This window comes from Brassica napus, chromosome C3, assembly GCF_020379485.1.
Source record: "Brassica napus cultivar Da-Ae chromosome C3, Da-Ae, whole genome shotgun sequence".
In the NCBI taxonomy this organism is placed as follows: Eukaryota; Viridiplantae; Streptophyta; class Magnoliopsida; order Brassicales; family Brassicaceae; genus Brassica; species Brassica napus.
In genome coordinates this window covers 41,179,682-41,205,928 of record NC_063446.1, presented here as the reverse complement: position 1 = coordinate 41,205,928, position 26,247 = coordinate 41,179,682, and the positions used below count along the sequence as shown (strand labels likewise).

Below are 26,247 nucleotides of genomic sequence, written 5' to 3'. Positions count from 1 at the left end.
CCTTATGCAATGTTTTAATGCTTTTGAACTCTTCCCCGTTTTCAGTTCTCAGTCAAACCCTTTTATGGCTCACTCTATTTCTTTTACAAATGTTCATTCCACTATTTAATCTTGCCATAACATGTTAATCCATCACTTTAACTTGCAAATAAACTTAATACTGTTACATCGAAAATGAAGTACTCGCTATTAATAAAAATATACCAATCACACAAACACCAAAGGACAAGACAATACCAGAAACAAAAAACATGTAATACCAAAATAACAGAACACCTTTTAAAAAATTTCAAACTCAACCCAATCAAAGGCGAACTCAATTTATAACCGCCCTGCGCGTATCGCGGACACACCACTAGTATTTTATATTCTATTTTATGATTGGTTGAATAATTTTTAATTTATATTTTAATGATACTTTTTGGATAAAAAATAAGTTTTTTAATAGTTGTGCCCAACCTAAAACTTCATGTATTTTGAAACAAAGGGAGTAGTTATCATCATATTTAAAAAGTCCAATTTAAAAAATCCAATAAGACATATAACAATATTTTTAATCAAAAAAGACATATAACAGTATTTAGAACATTATAATATATATATATATATATATATATATATTATAATTTGGTTTTAAATGATTTCCCATTATGTAGGATATTAGTTTATATTGATTATTCAAAGGTTCTAACTAACTAACAACCGTAATTCATTCAAGTATTTTTATACAATGTTATATTACATTTATATTTATTATATTTTCATAAGTGGTCAAGTAAAGTTCCCATGTAAAAAAGGTCATATAAAATAATTAAATATAATATTTACATTATAAGTAGTAAAGAAACCAAATAAATTGATACAATCATGCATCATCCCCTTAAAAGAACCAAAATATTTTGATCCAGATTCAAATACGCAGATTCAAATACGCATCACAAAAAAAAACCAAAATTAGCACAACATTATCATCTCAAAATTTATCACTATTAGTTTAATTTTAATTTGTAAATCAAATAAAAATGAAACATAATTCGCGTTAGCGCGGTACTAGTTTTATTATTAAATGAGAAAAACAATTAAAGAATGATTATCTTATATAATAGGATAACTTATCTCAACACCAAAAATATCATATAATAACAAATACACATTATCTTTCAATTTCGTTCTGATTGCACATATGTGTGAAACTAATCAAACGTATTTATTCCCAGTTTAAAAAATCGAAACCTGAATCCGCCTAATGTTTAAGGTACAAACTAAAACCAACACAAAACCGTTACAGTCGGTTTACAAGGTTTTGGATTTTTCGATTTTAAAGTTTGTAGGAAAAAATCGATTTAGGAATTAGTTTCGCTTTACTAAGGCTTTATTAGGAGGATGAGTTGGGTTTGTTGGGTTTAAATTATAGTTCGATTCCAAGTTTGATATCGGTTTAGGTACTGAACTATTAAAAATAAATGGGTTTCGATCTTTTAAATTGGAAGATAATAGGTTAGGATACTTTTTTTTGCCATCTAATTTTATTAAAAGCCGAAGCCCACAAACCATACAAAATAACAAAGCCCGAAGGCCCAACCGAAAGAAACCCATACAAGACATACAAACAACTGGACCTAAAGTCCACTAAACTTAAACCCACCCAAAAAAAAACCCACAAAACACGCGTCAAATTTTGTAAACGTGTTAAGAACACGTGTTAATCCCTCAACAACGAAGGATAACACGCGTCACCGAACCCTTTCACCTTCACCATCGCGAGATTACGCCGGAAACTGACCGTCGCTGCTTCACATACCTCCAACGCCGAAGATTCTTCCCACGGAGAGCATCCCTCGACCAAACTGAGATCTCATCCGGATCACCAAACCACCCATACATAAATTAATCTCGAAATCACAACCTCCGCCTTCATCACCATAGCATAGCCATCGGAGAGCTTCATTGACTATCGAGATCTCATCGAATCGGACCGAACCATCAAACTGAAGACAAGAGCAACACCCCATCACACCCCCACGAATCAAAATCTGAACCAAAACCCAATCAGACGACGGGTTTAAAGCCGGCAACGCAGAGCTCTAAAAGCCTCCATCCCGGAGTCATAAGCCGGCGACGACGAAGCTGTAAAAGCCTCCACATCCCGGAATCAAAATCCGGTCATATAAACTGAACCAGAACGAAGACAAAACGGACCCTCCCTTCTCAGAAGACATGCACAGAAGAAAACAGACCCTCCCTCTTTTACAAACCGGACCGACGGTGGCTGCGGAAGCCCATCCCGTCGGCCGGAAATACTAATCTCACCGGAGAAAACCTAGAGAGAAGACAGAGAATAGTATATCAGGTCTTATCTTACTTCCTCCCACTCTTATACTTTAGGTTAGGATACTTATAATGCGTGGAATTAGAATGAGGTTGAAAAATGGTGTGTAAATGTTATTATAGTAACCATGTCGTCTACTCCATAATAGAAGTGAACAAAACAAGTAAAGGTATTCAAGTTTCAATGTGCATAATGTTTTCATTCTTATCCATAAGCACCTAGTATCACGGGGACGTCAATTTGGTTATTTTGTAGTCCATTGATTGAAAATCGCATAAAATGGGATATTTAGAAAACATTGTACCCAGCAGTGTTGCCCAGTAGTAAATAATCAAATCAGATTATGTTAAGTCATGGACATGTATAGTTCTTAAAATCTAAAACATTGACCCGAAGAGAGCTTTCTGTTACTTTAAAAGAAAGAAACAAATAAAATGGTGGTTTGTTACAGGTGAAGGGGATGTATAAAACGTGTGCCGCTCGTGGCTTCTCGGTATAATATTATTCTGAAACTCCAAGTAATATATATATATTTTGTTTATGAAGTGATTTTGCTGATTTGTTATATTTTTATTAGTTTTTAACTTAAATATTTAAATAAATTAATTTAAATAATATAACTATTTTAAAATTCTATTTATACGAAGTGATTTTATGATTTGTCACATTCTCCATGATTTTAACTAATTTTTGTTTATTTTTCATATTCTTGTTTGTTTTTAACTTAAATATTTAATTTATTAATTTAAATAATATAAATATTTTGAAATTTTTATTTAATTTATTAATTTAAATAATATATCTATGATTTTGCTGATTTATCACATTCTCCATGATTTTAGTTAATTTTGCTTATTTGTCATATTCTTATTATTTTTAGCTTAAATCATTAATTTATTAATTTAAATAATATAACCATCTCGGACTTTCTAATTGAAACTAGAACTATAAATATTTTAACTATCACAAGTGAAGACCAATTCTTATTTTCATGTGACGTAAGAGGTTTTAAACTATATAGTTTCATTTTTCTCATTCATTCCAAGTTGTATCGGTTATAGTTTTTGTTTCATCCTCTAGGTATAGTGTTTTCTGGTTGTTTCAATTGCTTGTGTTCTCTTCATCACTTTCATGCTGATGTGGACATTCTCTTTTCAGTGGTTCAATCATTTTGTGCAGGTCAAACAATATTATTGGTTGGAGTTGTTTGCATTAACAGCTATATAAACAACATCAAAGCTTAATTCTCTCTTTAGCTCTAGATCTTTTTTGTGTTCTTGACATCTATATTTTATATACTTTCGATATTTGTTTTATGTTTAGTTGGAGTTTTATGTTTTTCTTTCTTTCGTTGAGTTTGAAAGACTAGGAAGCAAATCGGTTTTGTTACATACAGTTTGGAATAATGAATTAGTTATTCTATTATTTAATGGTAGTTATTTCACGTGTATGTTTTATTACTGTTAAATATATAAGAAAACTTATGTTTTGCTATTAAGTTTAGAGAGTTCACTATGTAATCATGTTATGAACATGTGTTTAATGGTTTAGTTTCTAAAACGGCTAAAGTAGATATTATAGATAATTAGATTTATCATTGTATAATAACTATAATAATAAAACTATGTATAATAACTATAATAATAAAACTATCATTATCTATTTTTTTGTTTTATGAAATGTAAACTTATGAAATACTAAGATAAGTTAATGTATATATTTATCAAGTAAACCAATGAAATATTATCATTATCTCAATTCATTTTTTCAAAAAGTTTTCTTCTAAAGTTTACTTGAGTTTGTGTGTTTCAATGTTTTTTTGGTAATTTAATGCATTTTTTTTGTTTAAAAATACAAAGTAGATTAATAGAGACCAAGGTTCACATTCTTCTTTGTCAAAAAAAAAGTTTGCATTTTTAGTTTATTTTATTGTGTGCAATATTTGATATATATTTATGCTCTCATGGTCTCATAGTTTTATGGCTTTGCTTTGTGTTAAAAAGATGTAGACCGAGATAAAAAGCAAAGAAAACTAAAATGATTAAAAATATACGGAATAAATTATCATCATGTTTAAATCATAATACATATATTAATAATTATTAGTAAAACGATTATGTGCGCATATGCGGACAAAACACCTGGTTCTTCATTATTTCACCTTCTACTCCTAAAAATCCAGCCCACGTTATCTAAAGGGTATTTTCGTCTTCTTATTATCAGCCAAACCTGCTGACTCCAACACGGTATCTACCCATGTAAGATAGAAACAGCTAGCGCTCGACGAAAGCTAACCTAACTAGTTGTACAACTAGACAATCTCTTTCTTTTGCCCTGTAATAATAATAAAATCTTTTTTTTTCTTAAATAGTGCGTGTTTAAACTTTGTTTACGTCTTCTCCACGTAGAAAAGGACAAGGACTTCCGAGTTTCTTAGATTTAAAAGGAGTTTCCTATAAATATATAAACAAATGCAACACCGCCGATTACAGTAACCAAAGGCGGTTCTCCCACTTTCCATTTATGCAACTCTTTCCTTATATATTTGCACTTGGAGCTCAAGTTCTCTTGTTCTTTCTCATCAATCATAAACACACAATACTACTATTCAAACCTCGTGTTCCACACGGTTTGATTGTTTTATTGTTCCAATGGATTACGCAAGAACCGAGTTTCAAGCTAGTTTAGATTCGGAGCAAAAAGGATCAACGATATCTGAATCTGGAAGCTGTGATTGTTATGAGCAACCAAGACCGTCTTTCGCAGATGAACACGGTCTCATGGAGTTGTTTGAAGGCGACAAAGCTTACGATTTAATCTACCGTAACTGTAAGTCTGGTCTCGGAGATCAATGCCAGCTTCTCTCCATCCTCAGAAACGGGTTTCGCACCCTCGGGTCTCGTGCAAAGCTCAAGACTTTCCAGGTTTTTCAAGAGGCGGTGGAAATGAAACACGTCGGTGAAGAAGGCGGCGGGAGTAGAGTCAAATACGGTTGGTGCGCCGTCACGAAAACAGAGTTGAAGCCTATTTTAGAATATGGATTTAGCCAGCCGAGTAACGATGGTTCTTATGGTCGTGGCTTGTATCTCTCTCCTGATAATGCTCTTCTCGAATGGTAACTTTAAATCTCTTTTAATCTTTTTGTTTTTTATTTATTATTATTAATTTCAGGTATCTCTGTTTCTTGAAAAGGTTTGTATCATTGGTCTCATTGTTTGTGTGTTTCTAGTGTGAAGGGTTCAGCTGCGGAGTCGGAAGATGGGATGAGATTCTTGCTGCTTTCGAGAGTTGTACTTGGGAAGTCAGAGGTTGTTCCACGAGGGTCGTCTCAGTCGTGTCCTAGCTCTCCAGAGTTTGATTCTGGTGTAGATAATTTATCTTCTCCGAAGAAGTATATTGTGTGGAGCACTCACATGAACACACATGTCTTGCCTGAGTTTCTTGTCTGCCTCAAAACTCCGTTTAACTTCAACAGTCCAAGGAGATTGAGATCGCCATGGATGCCGTTTCCTTTACTGATCAAAGCATTATCCAAGTTCCTACCTCCTCCTCAGATATTCATCATTCAAAAACACTATAGAGATCAGCAAGTAAGTGTCCTCTTTCTTTCTTCTTCCATCTTTGCTTCATTTTCATGTAATTTTCACACATTTCTGATTCTTGCGTCCTTTGTGTTCAACAACAACAACAGAACATGAGAATCTCGCGGAGCGAACTAATACAGCGAGTCAGAAGAATAACCGGAGACAAACTGCTTGTACATATCATCAAAGCTGTTGGAAATAAAGTACAACAACAGTAAAAGACTCCATTGCAGAGAGATCATCATTCTGCTGCATTTATGGATTCTCCTCAGTGTTTTCAGCATCACAAGGATCAAGACCGGTTCAGAGATTTGTAATGTGTGTAACACATGAGAGGACTCTGCTGTTTGTCTTTCTCCATTGATAGTGACGAAATTTTATATTATCCAATAGACTATTTTATGATCAATAGGTTTAACAACATGCTTAACTGAAGAAAATTAACGAAGTTGACTTTTCATAATACTTTCAACAACATTTGTATCATTTCTCTTTAGCTGATTTCCGAACAAAAAAACAAAAGAAAACGGATCTAAAATGTTAAAAAAAAAAAAACATAAATAAGATTCAACAGAGTTTCACAATAATAATAACCAGCCTCAGCCATTGACTAACTAAGTCAACGCTTTATTTCATGATTCAAAAGTAGTTGTTATACCTCCCCCCTCAATACTGAAACTACAAGCAGTAGAGAGGTAGTAAACTACAAAACTCCACTTTTATTCGATGCTTACAGCAAAACTAAGTGCTCTCTTTCGCTCATTTAAGTAGATGGAGGAAGCTCCCAACCTTGTGGAATTGGACCATAGTCATAGATGACCTCTCTGTGGCATGACCACACCAGCTTTATTGCCTCTGGTGTTCCTATCCCTGCTCCTCTTGGATCTCCAGCAGGTCCAAACCTGTGTTTTTAATATAAGCATTTAGCTTTTCTTCTCAAAGAAAAAAAGAGAGATGTTAGTTTGAGGGGATTTTTAATAATCTCACCAGTGATTCTGAGGAGCTCCAGTTGTTCTTCCTCTGAGTCCAGCATATGTAGTCCCATTCACCGAGTTCCCTATCACTTCCTGCACGCATTTGTTGCATCATTAGAAGAGAGATAAGAGATTGATTGATTGATGAGGATGGTGAGAAGATTTGCCTGGATGAAGATGGGATCGTTTGAAACAACAGCAGCAGTTAGGTGAGCGTGCATCCTCTCCAAAGCATCCAACACTAGAGGAAGTTGATCCTTTTTGTATTCCGTTACAATCTGGACATCAGATACAGAAACATAGCTAAAGTTTATTTTCAGCAAGGAAACACACGGGAATCATTCAGGTAGTAGAAGATGATATTATACCTGAAACGGTCCAAAGATTTCTTTGGTGACGAGTTCGTAGGTTTTACTGTCCTTCAAGATTTCTTCAATGGGAACATAAACTGCAGTGGGCTCCAAAGCGCCGTAGATAGAAGGAATAGAGTGCTTCTTCAATGGTTTCCCACCAAAGAGTAGCTTTGAGCCTGGAATCTGAAGCAGATTCTCCATGTGCTCCACCATTGCCTCAGTTGTAAACTGTAAACAGCAATATTAGGGGACTAGTGTCAATGATACAATCTCATATTGGATGATTAAGCAAAAGTATGAAACTTACTGTTAGGACAGGACCAATGGTCAAGTCTTCCAGCTTGCGTCTTCCTGCAAGATCTTTTAGCTTTGAAAGCAGAGGTGTTTTTGACCAGTTCTGGTAGAAAGAAAACACATTCAAAGCAACAAAGACAAACTTAGAAACTGGAAGCAACAAAAGGAGATTCAAAGGCAGTTTCACCAACACCAACCTCGTGCACAAAAAGCATAGACTGTGCGGAACACTTCTGTCCACTGCACGCGTATGCATCTTGATCACATACCCATGCAACATAATCAACCTGACATTAGAACACCGGGTCAAAGATTTACACTCACCATCTAAAGAGACTAATTGAAATAGAATATATAATAAGGAACCTCCTGAACATCAGGTCCCAAGACTTTCCAATCAAATCCAGCATCTTCCAGTCTGATCCGACCTTTCAGGTCAAGTGCCAACTTTTCAGCTACTCTGGAGCTGCCCGTGAAGAGTGTCATCCTTGGATTCGCCTGCAAAATAGGCAAAACATGGAACCAGCTCATCTTAAGCAAAAAAAAACATGTGGAGACAAATATACTTGTGTATTCCAGAGCACAAACCTCTAGCAATATCTTGTTCATAGTCTTGCCATCGGAATTAATAAAGTCAACATCTTCAACGGGTAAACCACAGTAGTGAAGCAACCGCATCATTTGCTCCATTACAATGCTCACCTACCACAATAGTGAAACAATCATGAAAAAGGAGAACATGTGTGCCGAGATCATATAACTAGTACATACCTTGCTGTCCACTTTAAGTAGAGGTTTGTTACCCATGTATAAAGCCCCCATCAACTGAAGCAGTGGAATCTCAAGTGGGAAATTGAATGGTGTAACAATCGTTACCTGCCAACATAAATTAATTTAACGATTTCATAAAAACAATGCAGAAAACAGAACTGTCACAAGTTACAATGCATCTTAGTAAGAATGACTTACAGGACCATAAGGCCAGCGGTAGCCATGACTTTGCTGCCCAAGGTGATTCCCAGGTACTGCAAAAGACCTTGCCAGGAACCGAACCTGATAAAAACAAAGCGAAGCAGACTCATTAAACAAATATTCTAAAGCTGTAACTTCAGGGATACAGCAACATAAATGAATGTATACAGTTCTTGAAAGTGACAACATAAATAAAAATGTGTAGAGAGTTTCAGGTACCTGATCACCGCAGAAGTTCTCTAAGAACTTTCGTGTGACGAAGACCTCTCCAGCAGCTTGCTGGTAACTCTTTGGAGCAACCCTTTGAATCAACCTCGTGAAGAAATCAGATACCTTAGGTAAGGCGAGCATATGAGCTGCTTTTGTCGAGATATCTCCATATAAAAGGTATCTGCAGAAAGCATGACCGTAGGCTTTTAGTATATTGAAATGAGATGACATGGCAGAAACATAGATCATATTTATAAAGCTTCTTAAAATTACCAAGCAGATCATACCTCTCTGGAGATTTGAAAGGGTTATGCAGACCATGTTTCGGACACTGTGCTAAGCTCTCGATAAACGGCTGCAACATTAAACACAGAAAAGATCAAAGTTAGAATTGTGAAGGAGACCATGTTTGTTGGCTATTACGATTAATGTTTTTTTTGATGGATGATCTCCACACCTGAACTCCCGATTCCTCCACTTCAGCAACTTTGATGAAGGGCTCTCCATTGAGAGGATCCAGAAGCGTGTTGTAGTTTGAAGATCCTATCCACTTTCCCTGCACTGTAGACATAAAGAAAAGTAGATCTCAGAGATTCCACAAAAGCAAGAAGCTTTCACTCATTTGCTATGGCTACAATGAGCGATCAGAGAGATCCGACACGTACCAAAGCTCTGTACTTCAGCAGGGTGAGCACCAGATATCTCCTCCGCATCTACGGTAGCAAAAGGTATGGAATGATTCAACCTGCAAAAAAACGGTAAGCAACGGTCACATCAGGAACATTGTCAACAGTAATGAGAGAGCGGATCTCTAACCATTACATAAAACACTGTCAGATGCGGAAACTCGATGATGTAACAAAGACCAAAATCCAAATCTCAGATTTTTTTTATAACACCAACTTGCTAAAGTTTTTGTCTTTTTACTTTTAATTAAATCTTTACTGAGACTACTGCTAAGGCAAAACATGCAAACAAAGAAAAAGGCGAAGAACAGCAGTCTTATAAAAGAAACATCACTTCGCGAGATCAAACCTGGAAGATGTGAAAGAAGCGAGGAAGCTCGAGGATTTGTTGTCAAAGAGAGACTTAGCTCTCAGTCCTCTGCTCGCCAAAGCTCTGTACATTGCTTAAGATCCAAAAGAGACGGAGAGAAAGATGAAACTCGAGACGATTTTTTGGAGGATTACGAGATTGGTGTGTGGTGGTGTAACTGAGTGATTGGCTTATAAAACGGAAGGAGACTAATTGATTTTGATTGAATTACGTAAATGATTTTTGTAGATATTTATTGATTTTTCCCTTTATTTTATTATTATTTAACGTTCAACGCCATAGTTTTTAATCGCTTGTTATATAACCCCATGATGACTCATCATGATGCAGAAACATATTCTAATCTCCTCTAACTAAATGGAGTAAGAAGGTTAATCTTCTTTATTAAAAATGAAATTTGTAAAACTGAACAGATTTGGATGTAAATAAAAGAGAGTTTAGTATCTATAAATCTTAATTTTTAAATTAATAGTATCAAAATGGGGATAGCTTTGCTGAGTCACGTCCGCTTGGGTGTTGACGTTTTTGTTTTTGTCTTTATGCTAAACCATTAATTAATAAATTCCTTGAAATATTGGAAGAAAATAGTTTTAGACTATTATTCTCGGGCAAATCTCCAAAATAGCACATTTCTAAGTTTATATCACAAAAATAGCACTCAAAAACTAAAATGACCAAAATAGCACATTTCTAAGTTTATCCTTTGAAAATTTTAATTTTTTTATTTTTCAAAATTTGAAATCTTATCCCCAAAACCTCATTTCTCAACTCTAAACCCTAAACCCTAAACTCTAAACCCTAAACCCTAAAGCATAAACCCTAAACCCTAAACTCTAAACCCTAAACCCTAAAATCTAAACCCTAAACCCTAAACCCTAAACTCTAAACCCTAAATCCTAAACCCCACCCTTTAACTTTAAACCCTAATTTTGTGACTTTTGATAAAACATTAAGTGCTATTTTTGTGACTTTTGACCTTGAGTGATAGTTTGGGAACATAAACTTGATTTAGTGCTATTTTTGTCTTTTTTTCTCATTATTCTTGTCTTGCTCATTTTTTTCTACCTGTAGATTGTGAAGAGATAATATATATTGATTCTCTCTCGTTTTGTTTCACGGATGTTTCAAAGATCGATCATTCACTTGAACAAAATAGCAAAGACCAAATACGAGTGCCTGGTCGACGACTTACTTTGGTTTTGTGGACTTATGTGCAGTTTATGCTGATGGAAGCATTTGCTTGGATATCTTACAAAACCAATGGATATACGATGTTTCTGCAATACTATGTGACAGGATAAACTGGTTATCCTTTTGGTTTGGTTATTTAATCTCTTTGGTTTAGTTCTTTAATAATTGGTTTGGCTTTATGGTTTAGTAAACAACTATATGTAAACGTTTATCCCTTTGGGAATCAACACAATAATAGCAAAAGACTCTCTCCAAACAATGACACATCAGAAAGCATGTGAAACTGTCATGTCAATAAATGAAAAAAGTAAGAAAACTAATCAAAACATTTCATTTTTACACATCATTTTTAGTAAACTACACATAAGCATACACATTTGTTTAATAAGCGACTTTGTTAATATCAAACCAGTCTCGGGTATAACCCATAGCTCCATCGTAGCCAAATAGATTCTTCTTGCAATATTTTGGGTTTAGCCGTAGATCTCGATTTCTCATCAATGTCACACAGACCGGAAAGAAAAAAAAATTCATGAAATATATACACAATAAAGAGATAATTATATTTAGGGTTTATACCTATTACTTGCAGCACAAGTAACCGGATAAAGAGCACTTCACCTCACGGCAAGGCTCACGGTTGATGATGGTGGCTCCGTCGGAAAGGGTGTGGATGATGACATGGCTGTGAGCTTCGGTTGTGCTTAACTCACGGTGGTGAAGAGCAATGACAGATCGCATCTCTTTGGACATCACCTTCCTCTTGGCACACGACTGAACAACACGATGACAAGAGTGGCTATAGAATCATGGACTCCGCACTGACAGAGCAGCTTTCCGGTGGACTGTGATAACTCTGACGTCGAGCGATTGTAGTGAGAAGAGCGGTTGATGATTGAGACAAGAGATGGTGACGATCGCAACACTCCTCTCCATATCGGTACAATTACAACGTCAAATAAAAAGAAGAATATAAGTAAAAAGAAGTAGAGAAGAGAAGGAATAAGAGAGAGGTATACAATTGGAGAAATCGAAGAAGGAGAGAGGATGAGAAAGGCGGCGCATGTTTTAGAGAAAGAGGTACTTACGTCAATATAAATACCTACCCGGCTTGAGAAGGATTAAATAATTGGCTTGGGTTCTAAAATTAATTAATTGAACCAAACAAACCAGATTTAGAAAGGAAACACCGGGTTAGGTCGTTACAATTTTGACTTGTCCCAATCAAAAGTTTGATCGCCAATATCCACATGAGACAGATTAAAGACTATCTAAAGATGTTAATAACTTTAAATTTAAACATCTTGGTACAAAAAAAATCTTCAAATATTAATAACTTTAAATTTAAACAAATAACAATTATCAAATTGAAAATATTTTAATAAAAAATACGGAAACAATTCCCGCAGCTTAGCGCTAGTGTTTACCTAGTAAGGAATCAAAAACATAAACTTTATCTTCTTCCTTGAACTCTCTCTATCATAATCATCATTCAACATTTATCATCACCATCATCACACGAATCCAGCATCTTCGAGATGATCTCTCTTTCCTTTCAGATCGTCTTCTAGACCTGTGTTCACCAATCTTCGGATCCTCGGTGGGGTTTCTAGATTGGATCTTTATCTACACTAGTTTTACTGTCTCATACACACATCAATCCAGGTTTATAACTTACAGATTGCGTCTTCTGCATTGTGGGGTTTATGCATAACCTAACCAACATCTTAGTTTCTTTTGCTTTTCTACAGTCTCTGCTTTGTGACCCAAACCCTAGTTCGCCAGCAAACTCAAAAGCTGCAAGGTTGTTCATTAAGAACAAGCAAGAATATAACAGGAGAGTAATGGAGATTGTAGAGCAGAGCTATGTATAATAATCATATGATTCAGTTTTATTGACTATTGAATTAAATGGGATTTATAAGTGTTTTAAAATGAGAAATATATTTGATAACTATGAATAGACAAACTTGAACAGAAAGACATCTCAAATGAAGAGAGGGGTAGAAAAAACATAACACAATTACAAAACCAAGCAAATAAAATATTTGTTCTTTCAAACCGAACTTGCAAACGCGTTTCAAGTTTCAACTATGTACCTTGAACAAGCATTCAAACCAAAAGAAAAGTAAAAAAAGAGTTGATTGAGAGATGTGAAGAAACGCTTCTTTGTCCTTCATTCAAACCTGGACTTCTTCTCCTGCACCAACAACAACCTGCAGTGAGCAAGCTCGTGTTAGTCTCTTTTAGATACAGAAGTGATTTGATTCTCTGAACTAAAGAAGATTTTACTTACAGAGTTTTCTTTGTTCTCCATTTGCTTCAGAGGTTTAACCTCACCTATACAAAATAACATTTAGCACTATCAGTCAAATGAACCACACAAGCTTCAGAGATTTAACTTCACCTATACGAAATAACATTTACTACCTTCTTTAGCAACAGCTTTCTTGGTGGACTTCTTAGTGTCTTCTTGAACTTTGTTAGTCCTTGGCTTAGTGATCCTTTCAGGTTTCTTCTGAGACTTATTGTCCTTGTTTTCTGGAACTGCTCTTGGATTGACAGAGTTGGTCGCTACTGCTTTCTTTGTCTTCACGGGCAGGCTGTTCTTAGAAACAGTCTCCTTCTTATTTGCACGTTTCTTCTCAGAAGGTTGAACTACAGTCACCACTGGAACTCCATCTTCTGATCCTTGAACAACATCTGGAACATCCGCTTGGTTCACATTGATTACATCCAAAGACCTCCTAGTTCTTTCTTGTGGAATGTTTTCAGAGACCTCTTCATCCTTGGCTTCTTCTATGACAGCTGAATCTTGGGAAACATCCTCTCTCATGATCTCTGATGTGATGTTCGAAGCTACAGGAGTGGAGAGTAAACTCTGGACATCATCATCATTCTTCAAAGAAGCAGTTGTTTCTTCAGCCACGACAGAACTGGTCTCTGAGACCTTCTGCGTCTGCTTGGATTCTTCTGAGATACAGTACAGCTCAGATAGTTCCTTCATAGCATCAGCAAGCCCATCCATGTTGTTGCGAGCAGCATATGATTTCAACTCCTCTCTCATCTTGTCAAGTGGCTACATTCCAAACACACACACAAAAACACAGTTAGTTAATCAAAACAAAAACAATCAAACTTTCATAGAACCAACAATATTTTTACCTCACACCCTGCATGAAGAGCAAGTTTAAAAAACCCAAGAGAGATCGAATGTTTGGCCACTGATTCAGCAAGCTTGATATGAGTCAGCCAGTAAGCAGAGGAAGACAAATCCTCAACTTTTCTCCGAGCCGCTGTTCTCATCACACTAGAGACAGGCGTAACATTCAAGCTCCTGGCACTGCCCACTGGTCTCTTGGCCTTGGTCTCCGACAAAGAAGTGACGCTGCTGCTTACAGATCTAGCAGAAGAGTTGCTTGAGGCCTTGTTTGGAATCGACATTCTTCTTGGCGGCTTGGCTCGATCAACACTCTTCAAAGCAGAGAGATCAAGAACCGTAGTACTCTGACTAACAGCAGATGCAACTCGTCCCCTGAGATCCAAAACCACACACACAAATTCAATTCATAAGAAGATTTATCATTGTATCCTAATATTCGAAGCCATGAGAAACGTTCAAAACAGTAACCTAGCGATGCATCATACAATCTTAAGGCTGATCAATGTATCATTGACACCAGATCTAGAATATCATCATTTCATCAGGAGGAATTCGAAAGGTGCAAAAACTATGATCAGTACCTTCTGGGCGCTGAAGAGCCTGAGAAATCAGGAACAGGAGGCTTCCCTTCCTTGGATCTGAGAGGATACCTCAGCTTCGAGTTGATTGAGTTTCCTATTCCGATCAGATTAGAGAAATCACGAATCAGAAACGGGAATCGACGATCTAAGAGAGAAGGAGTTTAAGATCAAATTACCAGAAGCAACAGAGCTCACGCTCTTCTCCGTCGATTTCTCCATGGATGCTCCTTTGCTTTGTTTGCTTGTTTGTTCTGGAGTGGGAAGAAACTGAAGATTTCAATTTTTGAAATATTTGAGAGCGGAAAAAGCTGACTTATAATAGCAAAGCAATCTGATTTTTTTTGTAAATAATAGACTCGCGTGTGCCCCCTGTACTATATATATGCTACGTTCTCTTGCTACCCCTAATATTTCTTTTTATGCTAATTTCGTCCAATTTAATTAGCATTTGACCAATAACTAATGGAGAAAACGAAATTCGGAATTATGTATGTAACTATTCTTATATACTCACAGCTTCTTAATCTTGACAAAAAAATGATTTTCAGGAATCATGTAATCGTGACTTTAGAATGGGGATTTGGTTCAATCAATAGTTTGGGGTTGAATAAGAAGATATCTGAAATACAAGGGTCCACTTTTGAATAGTTTACAGAATACACGCTTAACCTAAAATCTTTGTTGCAGTTTGCCTTGAGAGCGGGAACTTTGTCGAAGTCTTCTGAGTAGAATCAATACGAACGGTCCGATTCGGAATATTTGGAATCTGAGGGCCTACCATTTCCCAGACGCTCCGTTGTGTGGGGTCTCTGTGTAGTTATTCTCCAAAAATTCGAATTCAAATAACGCGCCGCTGAAATGATAAACCGTTGTTTTAAAGGTTGAGATTCAAGGGCCTTTTAAAAGTGCAGACCCATTAATGTTTATTGGGCTTATTTTGGGCTCCCTCCAATCTATATCCCCTATATATATTATTTGAGAAACATTGCAATATTTTTTTTGTAGCCACGTGTCATCACTAGAATGATTCTTAGAATTATTAGAGAAATAGGTTGGTCCATCTAAATATATAATAAACTTTTTATTAAACCACAATAAATACAATATTAATGTGCTTCATTATTTCCTTAAATAAGATTACGGAATTGCCTAATGTGGCTAAAGTATATATGACAATTAATGATTTTGAATAATAAAGATTTGATAAAAATAAGTGTGTATTATAATTATATTTGTTTAATTTTAAGCTATTAAAATAATTATACAATCATAGTAACCATATAATAAAAATTTTAAAAATTATTTATATATTATATTTTGAATTTTTAAAAACGAGTATAAATTACTAAAACTGTTAAAAATTTCACATTCAAATTTTGTGATCTACGATTTAAAAATTTTGTTATGACATGATACAAATAATTAAAAAATATATAAGTTGAAAGTCTCATTTAATAAGTATCAAAAATAAAAGATATATAAATCTATGTATCATTTTTAATTAAACTATATGCCATATAAAAATACATAAATATCTTAATTTTTAAATTTACTTTGAACATTTTTTGATAAAAATTTTGAAAAAAATATTGACGACTTAATTTTTTAAAATGTTATTAATTACGTAAACAATTAATCCCACAATGAAAATTTTGTTATCACTAATTTAGACTTTTTGCTATAACAGATACAAATGATAAAAAAAAAAATATGAGCAAAAAACATCATCCAATAAATATTAATATTAAAATATACCATATGTATGTTACTATCATTTAAATTTAATTATACATCATATCAAATAGAAAAAATATTTTTTCGATTTATAAAATTTATTTATATGTCCGCACTAATTTAATTATATAAGTAGTAGATAATGACTTTTTAATTATTCAATATATATTTATTATTTCATAATATGTTGTAAACATATAATATATAAAATAATTTATATATATAATGTTCATTCCGCGCAAGACACGGGTCTTAACCTAGTCTTCTAAGTGTTTTCTCTCCGGTGAGAGAGACACGTCATTAAGTAGAGATTTCTTGGTTTGACACGTGTCCAATCTTTTAGGAATTTTGTTCGTCATTTGGTTTTTAGTGGGCTTTCTCAGTAATGGGCTAATCTTCTGCTATTATGTTTTGTAAATGTTCCAGCCCGAAAGAAAGCTCCAGCCTTCTCCGCCAGAGACGAGAGCGAAATTCGGGTTAGTCCTCTTCTTCCATCTCCAGACCAACAATGGAGAATTAGCATGCCGAGAGATACGAATCGTTGGGAAGAATCACTGTCTCAAGCTTTTACTGCGCCGTTTCTTCTTTGGTCTTTAGCTCTGAGACGTTACGAGTGTCTTGATTCATTGAATTAAAGAAAATTCTTAACTCCATCAACGCAAATCAAGCAAGACATGATCTCATTCAATGATAATCATCCATCTTATAGGCGGTGTTTCTTTACCTATAAAAGGGTAAGTCTTCTCCCCTTGAACACATCTTAACAGTCTGTGATAAAAAATAAAATAAAAAATTTCCAGTATCCGATTCTTAAAAGTGTAAATATCCAAAATAGCACCTAAGTTTATATCACAAAAATAGCATTCAAAAACTAAAATGACTAAAATAGCAACTTTTTAAGTTTATATCTTATCCCAAAATCTCAATTCTAAACTCTAAACCCTAAATTCTAAACTCCACCCTTTAACTCTAAATCTTAAATTTGTGACTTTTGATAAAACATTAAGTGCTATTTTTGTGACTTTTGACTTTGTGTGTCCTAGTTTGGAAACAAAAACTTGATTTAATGGTATTTTTGTCTTTTTTCTCTTCTTAAAATCCCATGATCATATTAGCTTTCAGTTATTTTTGGCGTTCAGATTCTTATCTTCATTGAGCCTCTTTTGAATGAGATATTTTAAGTCCGTTTGGTGAATCCTTTCTTTTCACATTTGTTGATCCAAAACTTGCCGCAGATGTACCGTATAATCAATGAAAGAACGACGAGATGATTAGCCCATGCATTCGCCATGAAATCTGTGGAGTTTTGGTTCTGCTTGCTGTTCTAACATCAGGTATAGGCGATCTGATTTGATCTCATTGGTATTCTCTGTTTTCCACAATCCTGTACCTTTGCAATCAGTCGATCTGATCTCCTTTTCTTTATGTTGTTGTTTCTCATTAAGTTTATGCGAAGAAGTCAGCTGATGTGATATAATTGCAGATTGGTGACAAGCTATGCTGAAAAAGTTCTTTTGCCCCGTTAAATTTGGGAAGCAACTGGTACCAACTTACATGGTGAATTTGATCTCTTAATCTGCGTGATTGAAAGATGAATCAATATTGAATTATTCATTCTTTACAATTCAAGCCTCGGTATGTGATGTTCAGACTCACAAAGGAGACAAGGTCTACTATCGGTAAATGTCTTATTAAATATTTTTGTTATGATAACCAGTAAGTAAGATAATTAAGTAGTCAACTATAGTTTATTATGGTTCAGTTGTTGGGTTCAAAAGGCAGTAAAGACACGAAGCCCCTGATTACGTATTTTACAGGTCAGTCTATGCTGAATCTATTTGTTTTCTCTTATCTCATTATGTAAGAAAACCAAGTTAATAAGAATATAAAAAGTTAGAGAGTCTTGCAATCAAGACATAGTCTGTTTATTTGAATCAGTCTTGAGATGCCAAGTACGAGACAGAGCTACGTTACGACACGAAGGTTACGGGGAGGATAAGTTATGCTCACATCAGTGATTTGTCGAGAATATCGGCGTACAAGAGCTGTTTCTGTGGTTTCCGGTTAAAGGAATCAGAGTTGACGTGGCTCTGGTCTTATATACATCGACATTGGTATTTGTTCGCAAGCAATACTCACTCTTCTTTTTGTTCGATACACTGAGAGATTGCGTTGTTATTCGTTGTGAAAAATGAGGTATTAATTATTATTAAGAATTTAAGGTTGTATATATGAAATTTAAGTATTGGTCTCTCTCATATGAATTTCTTTATAAGCAATTCAGATGTGTATTACTATGAAGTTTATGAAAAGCGTGTCCTTATGAAGATAAGTTAGATAACTCAATGCTATCAGAAGGCAATCATAAAATATATGACTTTACAGTACGTTTCATCAAATATAGCAGCAATACACTATATTACACCTATATGTGCTAAGTGGAGAAACCGCTCTCTTTTGTAATGAAATTAAATTATACTTTCAAATAAAGGAGATGCTATTCTTAAATGATTTTTTTTTGTCAACATTCTTAAATGATTATTATAAAATAAATGTAAGATTACAATCGATCCTCTCTTTCGTATACCTAAAAATATATGTTTATTTGAGATTTACTTGCTAAGTTCTGTCGGTACAAACGACATAGTACAATGTTTCTAGCTTTAGGTGGTTTTAGAAAAATGTTTTGCAAAAGGTACAAATTTTCATGTTGAAAATATGGTTCTTATATTTCTAGGTTGTGTTCAAATTACCAAATGGTTGTAGCAAAACTAATAAAAAAAACAAGAAGGTTGTAGAAGTTGATATCATATTTAGTAAAGAAGATTATCCAAGATTGAGAATAAAAATATAAGGATAGGACACTCAAAACAAGAAAGCAACGAGTTGTTTATATTGTTATTTTTCTTATAAAAATCTTTGGTTACATATCATGCATTATTATCATGTGTAATTCAAAGACAGCTATATAGATTTTAAGCACAAAATATAATTTGTTATACTTTGTCAATATTTATTTTGCTCAACAGCCCATTGTCAGAAAATAACGTATGTTCATAATACGATTAGGTCATTGTTTAAAACTGATTATATATATAGAGAAAAAATAAAAATAGTGCAAATAAATCAAAAATAGCTTTAACTCGAGGTGGAACAAAATTGATTATATATGTATCAAAATAAATTTTCTAATTCACTTGAAAGTTATGAATTTAATGGTTTTAAACCCAAAATAAGCTTTAGGTTGGTTACATTTACAAGTTATTTATATATAACCAAGATAAAATAATATTCAGATCATAACAAAAACTCAATTATATATAAAAAAATTCAATTATTTTTATTCATTTCACTTATCATGTTATAGTATTTGTAGTAACAAAAATATCACAAATTTTAAATACTGAAAAATTTTAAAATATATATGAATTAAATTTATAATTTGTAACATATGTCAATATACAATATATTAAAATATAGTTATAAAAATATAATTATATATAAAAATTATAGGAAAATCCCGGGCGTAGCCCGGGCTGCCCCTAGTTCTTACTAATAAATTAAAGGGAACTTTTGAGGCTCTATAGGGCGTCCACATCAGCGAAAAAAACTTCTCCCGAAAGATGACATGTGGCATAAAATATAGTTTTACATTTTAATATTACTAATTTTCGAAAATTATAAATAATATGTAAACATACAGCATAAAAAATGGAAAAACTACATTAAACATATGTAAAATTACCATTTTTCACATAAAAAAAAAGATGGTTTATCTCCATAATGTAACATTACCGTTTTATAAAAAAAACAAAAAACATTATATATAATTTCGAAAATAATAAATATATGTAAACATACAACATAAAAAATGGAAATACTACATTAAACATATGGAGCATCCACATCAGCGAAAAAAATTTCTCCCGAAAGATGACACGTGGCATAAAATATAGTTTTACATTTTAATATTACTAATTCTCGAAAATTATAAATAATACGTAAACATACAGCATAAAAAATGTCAAAAAAATGGAAAAACTACATTAAACATATGTAAAATTACCATTTTTCACCTAAAAAAAAGACGGCTTATCTCCATAATGTAACATTACCGTTTTATAAAAGAAAAACAAAAAACATTATATATAATCTCGAAAATAATAAATATATGTAAACATATAACATAAAAATGGAAATACTACATTAAACATATGTAAGATTACCATTTTAAATTTTTATTTTAAAAAATAATATGTAAACATACAACATAAAAATGGAAAAACTACGTTAAACATATGTAAGATTACCATTTTCACTAAAAAAAAAAGACGACTTATCTCCATAATGTAACATTACTATTTTGTAAAAAAAAAATCTTATATATAATTTAGAAAATAAAAAATAATATGTAAACATACAACATAAAAAATAGAAATACTACATTAAACATATGTAAGATTACCATTTTACATTTAAAAATAACAATAATATGCAAAACATACAACATAAAAAAAATGGAAAAACTACATCAAACATATGTAAGATTACTATTTTTCACTTAAAAAAACGGCTTATCTCCATAAAGTGACATTACCATTTTATAAAAAAGAAAAAAAACGTAAATATAACTATTTGACTATTTGTCTAAATTCTTCTATTAAACATTGTCGTTTTATATTAAAAATGGAAAAAACATTAAGATTTAAACATCTATCTTAAAATATAAAATATAGATATTAACTAAATATAAAGTATAAGAAAGAGAAATACTCAATATATAGAAAAATAAATAATTAGTAAATATTATAAATATATAAATATATGAATTATATATACAATAATAAGTAAATGCACAATTTTTAAAATATGGAAAGAGTACATTAAATATTAAACATCTATCTTAAAATGCAAAATATATATATTAAGTAAATAGAAAGTATAAGAAAGAAATACACAACTAAAAAATAATGGAAAAAGTATATTAATATTTAAACATCTATCTTAAAATGTAAAATATATATATTACGCAAATAGAAAGTATAAGAAAAGGAAATACACAATTTAAAAAAAAATTGAAAAAGTACATTAGTATTTAAAAATCTATCTTAAAATGTAAATCTATCTTAAAATATAAAATTATTAGTAAATAGAAAGTATAAGTAATATAAATACACAATATAAAGAAAAATAAATAATAAGTAAATATATGATATAAGTAAATACGCAATTTAAAAATGGAAAATTACACTAAGATTTAAAAATATATCTTAAAATTTAAAATATAGATATTACGTAAATAGAAAGTATAACAAATGGAGATATTAAGTTAATAAAATAAAAATGTACGTTAAGATTTAAACATCTATCTTAAAGTGTAAAATAGAGATATTAAGTTAATAAAAAGTACAAGAAATGGAAATACATATAGAGGAAAATAAATAATAAGTAAATAATGTAAATATATAATATATGAATTATATATATAATAATAAGTAAATACACAATTTTTTTTAAAAATGAAAAAAGTTCATTAAGCATTAAACATCTATCTTAAAATGTAAAATATATAATATAAGTAAATACACAATTTAAAAAATGGATGATATTTTAAAATATAAAATATAGATATTACATAAATAAAAAATATAAGAAATGGAAATAAACATTTTAAAAAATGGAAAAAGTACATTAAGATTTAAACATCTATCTTAAATGTACATCTATCTTAAAATAGTAGTAAATTATATAAAAATGGAAATACCACATTAAACAAAAAAAAATAAAAATATATAGTTTTACATCAAGAAAGTCCCTATAAAATCTATTATTCCATCAACATCAACCTCACACTATCAAGTAAAACTTCAAAGCACTCGAGCAAAAACTGGTTTCACCATCAACTCTTGCCGTCCCAAAAACCTTTAATAATCTTGAAGGAGATTTTTTATAACAACAAACTTTTTGTTAGGTGGATTCATTGTTGGGAACCCGCAACTTCCAAAAGCCAAACTTATTCATGGGAATTGAATTGCTTTTCATAGACTCAAAGGTATTCTTACAAATCTAAATTAATCTAATCCTTAATTTTATTGTTAATATTCATACTAACTCTTTTATGATCAAACCATTACAGTTAATAACCATTCAAGCGTTTACCCCGAAACACTTCTTTCCTCGCCGAATCAAGTATTGGTTCATGTTGGTTTAATATTGTTTTTGGTTTATTAACCGGTTTAGGATGGTCCTATTGTAAATATAATTTAAGTTGGTTTAGCATATATTATGCTTAAAATAACTTAAATTAAATAATAGTAATATTATGTTTAAAATATAATTTTAGAGAGTTTTCAAATATAGTTTACAGAACATTATATGTAATGAATTTAATTTATTAAATTCGTTTATTACTTAAAACTAAGTTTTTCTAAAAACATACTGAGTTATAAATATCAATGCTGTGAGTATAACATGAAGACAAAAATATAAACTTTTCACTTTCAAGATAAGAAATTCAGCTTTTATTCAGTTACTCAATATATAATATCTTAAATTATTTTTTAAAAAATATACATAATTTATATATATAGATTAATCTTCCAAACTTAAACTATTATATTATATATGAATAATGTTTATAAATAAAAATAATTTCTGATTAAAAAAAAATAAAAACAACAAATGGTTATTTTCAAATAATAGATGTAATTTACATTATACTATCATTTAACAAGTATTAGATACGTTTTGATATATCATTATTTTCTATTTCCAGAAAAAAAATTTGTTAAACATCAATATCATCTACGTTAAGTATACTAACAGCACAAATTTATACATCACAAAAAATATTTACATAAACATTATAATACAATAATTTAATCAAAAAATACAATTCAAAAAACAATATTCAAAAGAATAGTTATATATATTTTTGCTAAAATTGTACTTACCTGGCCAAGGAGATCGACCATCTTTTTATGGATCGATCGATTGTTGAGCATGTGGTCCATCCGAAAATACTCTGCAGTTTAATTAAATATCTAAAACATTTATTCTAACACTCAACAGATAGTTTTTGCTAAATATGATAACTAGATAGCCAAAAAAATTACAAAAAATATTTAAATAGTAAAAAATATGTTAATTTAACGTGTTAAAATTTAAAAATAAATTTTAATTATGACATGCATCTTAACATTTATATAAATATATATCATAATCTAAATATAAATAATTTAACAACTTAAATTAGAAAAAAATAAAAATTTCGGGCGTAGTCTGGATTAATCCCTAGTATATATAAAAAAGCATTGTTTGCCTCTCTTATGTGCCTCCATGTCGGATGCAGCCTGGAAAGTCGATCGTCTACAACTTGACACGTCGGATCCGTTTTGTTACCGATTCAGCGAAGTGGGCTTTCGATTGTTCATATTTTGTATGGGCTTTCTGTTGCTGAGTATGTTCATTTTTTGGCCCAACAAACATAAACCGTCTCTGACCGACAAGAGAACGAGAGAGGCGTCCCACATCCTTCGACGGCGAGATTATGACGTTTCCGCTTTCCCTCGCCAAATGTAACGCTCTGAGTTAAGATTTCGTGATTAATCCACTCAAATCGCTCTCCCACGATGTGTATTCAAAGCAATCTTCAAGCTAAGAGGCGGTGTAATCTATGTATAAATAGGGGTGAGATTTCTCCCTTACAACACGTCTTCTCTTCAAATCTGTTTTATTCATCCTCATACATTTTGATATGGCTAACTCTAGGTTTCTTTTCTCTGATCTGAAGTCCGGCAAGTGTACCTCCGTCGTCGAGGCTAGGCTCCTGCGGTTCTGGGAGGCCAGGAACGTTAAACGCGGTGGGGAGCTCATGTGGGTAGATATGCTTCTGGTGGATGTTAACGTAAGTCTGTTCTTCCTAATTTTTTTTTTTTTTTGTAATTCAACAATATTCCGACGAGTTTCCTCGAGCAGGTTATGTTATTGTTTCACTTGAGAGAAACTTATTTGTCTTTGGAGAGTTTAAGGATTCTCAGAATCTTTGCAGTTTTAATACAGTTTTTGATGATGATATGTAAAGCCATAACGGTGAAGGCTTCAATTGCTTTATCTGTCTTCTGATTTCAAAATAAAATATTATTGTCGGTTTTTCATGATATAAATGGGTATATTTTCCGAAGGGTCATCAGCTACATTTTGTGATGCAGCAATTTGTTCACGTCCTGACACTGCATGTTCTTTTTTCTTTGTTATGGCTGCAATAAGAATCTTGAGCCGTTGAATGACATCTACTACCTAAGCACATGTTTGTCTCGACCTTTCTGTTGGTTATAACACAATTTCTTTTGTGCAAGGTTGCTAATTGCCGTCCTAATATTCTTTGCTTATGGCCATCAGATCGTGGATATGATAAACGGTTTGGTTGTCTGGAAAGAAACAAATGAAGCTAAATTGTTGAGAGCAGAAATTAGTTGTGGCTGGAACCAGCATTGATGAATGTGTGTTGTTAACTCTTACGATTGAAAACATGTAGCCCTTTTGTAAATAAGAATGGATGTGTATGGTTCTATTGCTGGAAAAGAGAATACACAAATATGTAAGCCAAATTTCAGTCATATGTCGTTCGTGGAGCAAGATTAAAATTGTTACATGATCACCAGTCAATAGAATTTCCAGCTTTATATATGTATCACGTGCTTTCCATGGCAATAGGGGAGGGCTCTCGCCAACGATGCAACGTACTGCCACAACATACTTACAAACATAAAGATATGAAAGGCCAAAAGTGAGAAATGAGCAGACTAAACCCAATCCAGAGGCAAGAACTTACAGTTGCTGCTCTACCTTTGCTGAAGTAATTGCATTTCAGAAGCTATTACTAAAGTTCACTTCTTGCTTCACGACCAAGCTCAAGCTCTTCTCCATCCGGGAACCATCCTTCCTAAGTGAGCATGTTTGCTTCTATCTAATGTTGTGATTAGCGTCTTTTAACTGCCAGTTTAAGAAACGCTATTAGTCGCAGAAAAGTACAAGCTTGGTTGTTATGTACTGCTACCTTTCGTATTTCTAATATATGAAAAGAATCATTGTTTATTTTCTACAGAGTTTTTGCTTGCCTTTCAAACAAACAAACAATCAACATTATCATATAACAAAAAGAAAATCTATAAAGCCTACACATGTCTCCGCTCAAGAATAAAAACTGATAAACGCGAATATCACGAGACCACATGATGCATTTCCCTAAGAAAAAATGACTCACTCAACACACCTCATCAATGCACGAACCTGACATTCCTCCCAACTTCAAAACTGTTTTCTCTCAAGAAAAAACCTCAAAACTCTTTAACCAGCGCTGAAATCATGTACATTACCCAAGTATATCAAGTCAGAAAGTATAAAAAGAGAAAATAATTTCAAAGACCATTGTAATAATCTGATTGTTCTTAAAAACAAAGTTAATGATTGTAAACAAAAAATGGTGAATAAAAATATTTTCTTCAAATTCTAAAATTTAGAAGTATATAAATCATCCAATATTCATTACAGAAAATTTCTAAACATTTGTATGCAATTTTATTTAAAATAAATACAAGTATTAAAAACATCCTCAAAAACTGGTTAGAAAAAAACACCTCTTAAATTTTGGTCAACGCTGGATTCGATTTATTCATGTGAAGATATATTTTGTATAATTACAAATATATAACCTAATAAAAAATTAATTTGAAATTTAGTCTAAAATTTTATAACTTAAATTTGTTTATTTTTGTATTGTTACATGTATTATATGTCACTTGAAT

General features: G+C 32.4%; 3 protein-coding genes and 1 long non-coding RNA gene across 5 annotated transcripts; 2 read left to right on the top strand and 2 right to left on the bottom strand.

The window, feature by feature from the left end:
* Positions 1-4,799: 4,799 nt before the first annotated feature.
* On the top strand, positions 4,800-6,322 carry LOC106347833 (probable inactive poly [ADP-ribose] polymerase SRO5). The gene is made up of 3 exons (XM_013787441.3): positions 4,800-5,444; positions 5,559-5,919; positions 6,021-6,322. Exons 1-3 carry the CDS (start codon positions 4,981-4,983, stop codon positions 6,129-6,131), a joined length of 936 nt encoding a protein of 311 aa, XP_013642895.2. The 5' UTR covers positions 4,800-4,980; the 3' UTR covers positions 6,132-6,322.
* Positions 6,323-6,456: 134 nt separating this feature from the next.
* LOC106424894 (delta-1-pyrroline-5-carboxylate dehydrogenase 12A1, mitochondrial-like) lies at positions 6,457-9,992 on the bottom strand. The gene is made up of 15 exons (XM_048751600.1): positions 9,752-9,992; positions 9,382-9,461; positions 9,174-9,277; positions 9,004-9,071; positions 8,726-8,897; positions 8,504-8,587; positions 8,306-8,410; positions 8,123-8,236; positions 7,901-8,032; positions 7,732-7,821; positions 7,548-7,637; positions 7,256-7,468; positions 7,055-7,165; positions 6,901-6,980; positions 6,457-6,815 (listed from the first exon to the last, which is right to left on the bottom strand). The coding sequence occupies exons 1-15, from the start codon at positions 9,841-9,843 to the stop codon at positions 6,677-6,679; spliced, it is 1,674 nt and encodes a 557-aa protein (XP_048607557.1). The 5' UTR covers positions 9,844-9,992; the 3' UTR covers positions 6,457-6,676.
* Positions 9,993-12,888: 2,896 nt separating this feature from the next.
* On the bottom strand, positions 12,889-15,066 carry LOC106437387. The gene is made up of 6 exons (XM_013878285.3): positions 14,884-15,066; positions 14,708-14,801; positions 14,129-14,498; positions 13,394-14,042; positions 13,260-13,303; positions 12,889-13,179 (listed from the first exon to the last, which is right to left on the bottom strand). Exons 1-6 carry the CDS (start codon positions 14,924-14,926, stop codon positions 13,144-13,146), a joined length of 1,236 nt encoding a protein of 411 aa, XP_013733739.1. The 5' UTR covers positions 14,927-15,066; the 3' UTR covers positions 12,889-13,143.
* Positions 15,067-23,720: 8,654 nt separating this feature from the next.
* On the top strand, positions 23,721-25,537 carry LOC125583965. Of its 2 annotated transcripts, none has more exons than XR_007320975.1 (2): positions 23,721-24,130; positions 24,212-25,537. It is a non-coding gene; the product is annotated as an uncharacterized LOC125583965 (long non-coding RNA). The 2 variants fall into 2 exon arrangements; XR_007320974.1 differs by having other exon boundaries at positions 24,234-25,100.
* Positions 25,538-26,247: the final 710 nt, after the last annotated feature.

Coding starts and splice junctions, on each gene's coding strand:
- LOC106347833 (XM_013787441.3), top strand. CDS start 4,981: ATGGATTACGCAAGAACCGAGTTTCAAGCTAGTTTAGATTCGGAGCAA. Junction 5,445..5,558: donor GATAATGCTCTTCTCGAATG/GTAACTTTAAAT, acceptor GTGTGTTTCTAG/TGTGAAGGGTTCAGCTGCGG. Junction 5,920..6,020: donor AACACTATAGAGATCAGCAA/GTAAGTGTCCTC, acceptor CAACAACAACAG/AACATGAGAATCTCGCGGAG.
- LOC106424894 (XM_048751600.1), bottom strand. CDS start 9,843: ATGTACAGAGCTTTGGCGAGCAGAGGACTGAGAGCTAAGTCTCTCTTT. Junction 9,278..9,381: donor TGCTGAAGTACAGAGCTTTG/GTACGTGTCGGA, acceptor TTATGTCTACAG/TGCAGGGAAAGTGGATAGGA. Junction 6,816..6,900: donor GGAGCTCCTCAGAATCACTG/GTGAGATTATTA, acceptor TTAAAAACACAG/GTTTGGACCTGCTGGAGATC.
- LOC106437387 (XM_013878285.3), bottom strand. CDS start 14,926: ATGGAGAAATCGACGGAGAAGAGCGTGAGCTCTGTTGCTTCTG. Junction 14,499..14,707: donor GGCTCTTCAGCGCCCAGAAG/GTACTGATCATA, acceptor TTTGGATCTCAG/GGGACGAGTTGCATCTGCTG. Junction 14,043..14,128: donor CTCTTCATGCAGGGTGTGAG/GTAAAAATATTG, acceptor TTTGGAATGTAG/CCACTTGACAAGATGAGAGA.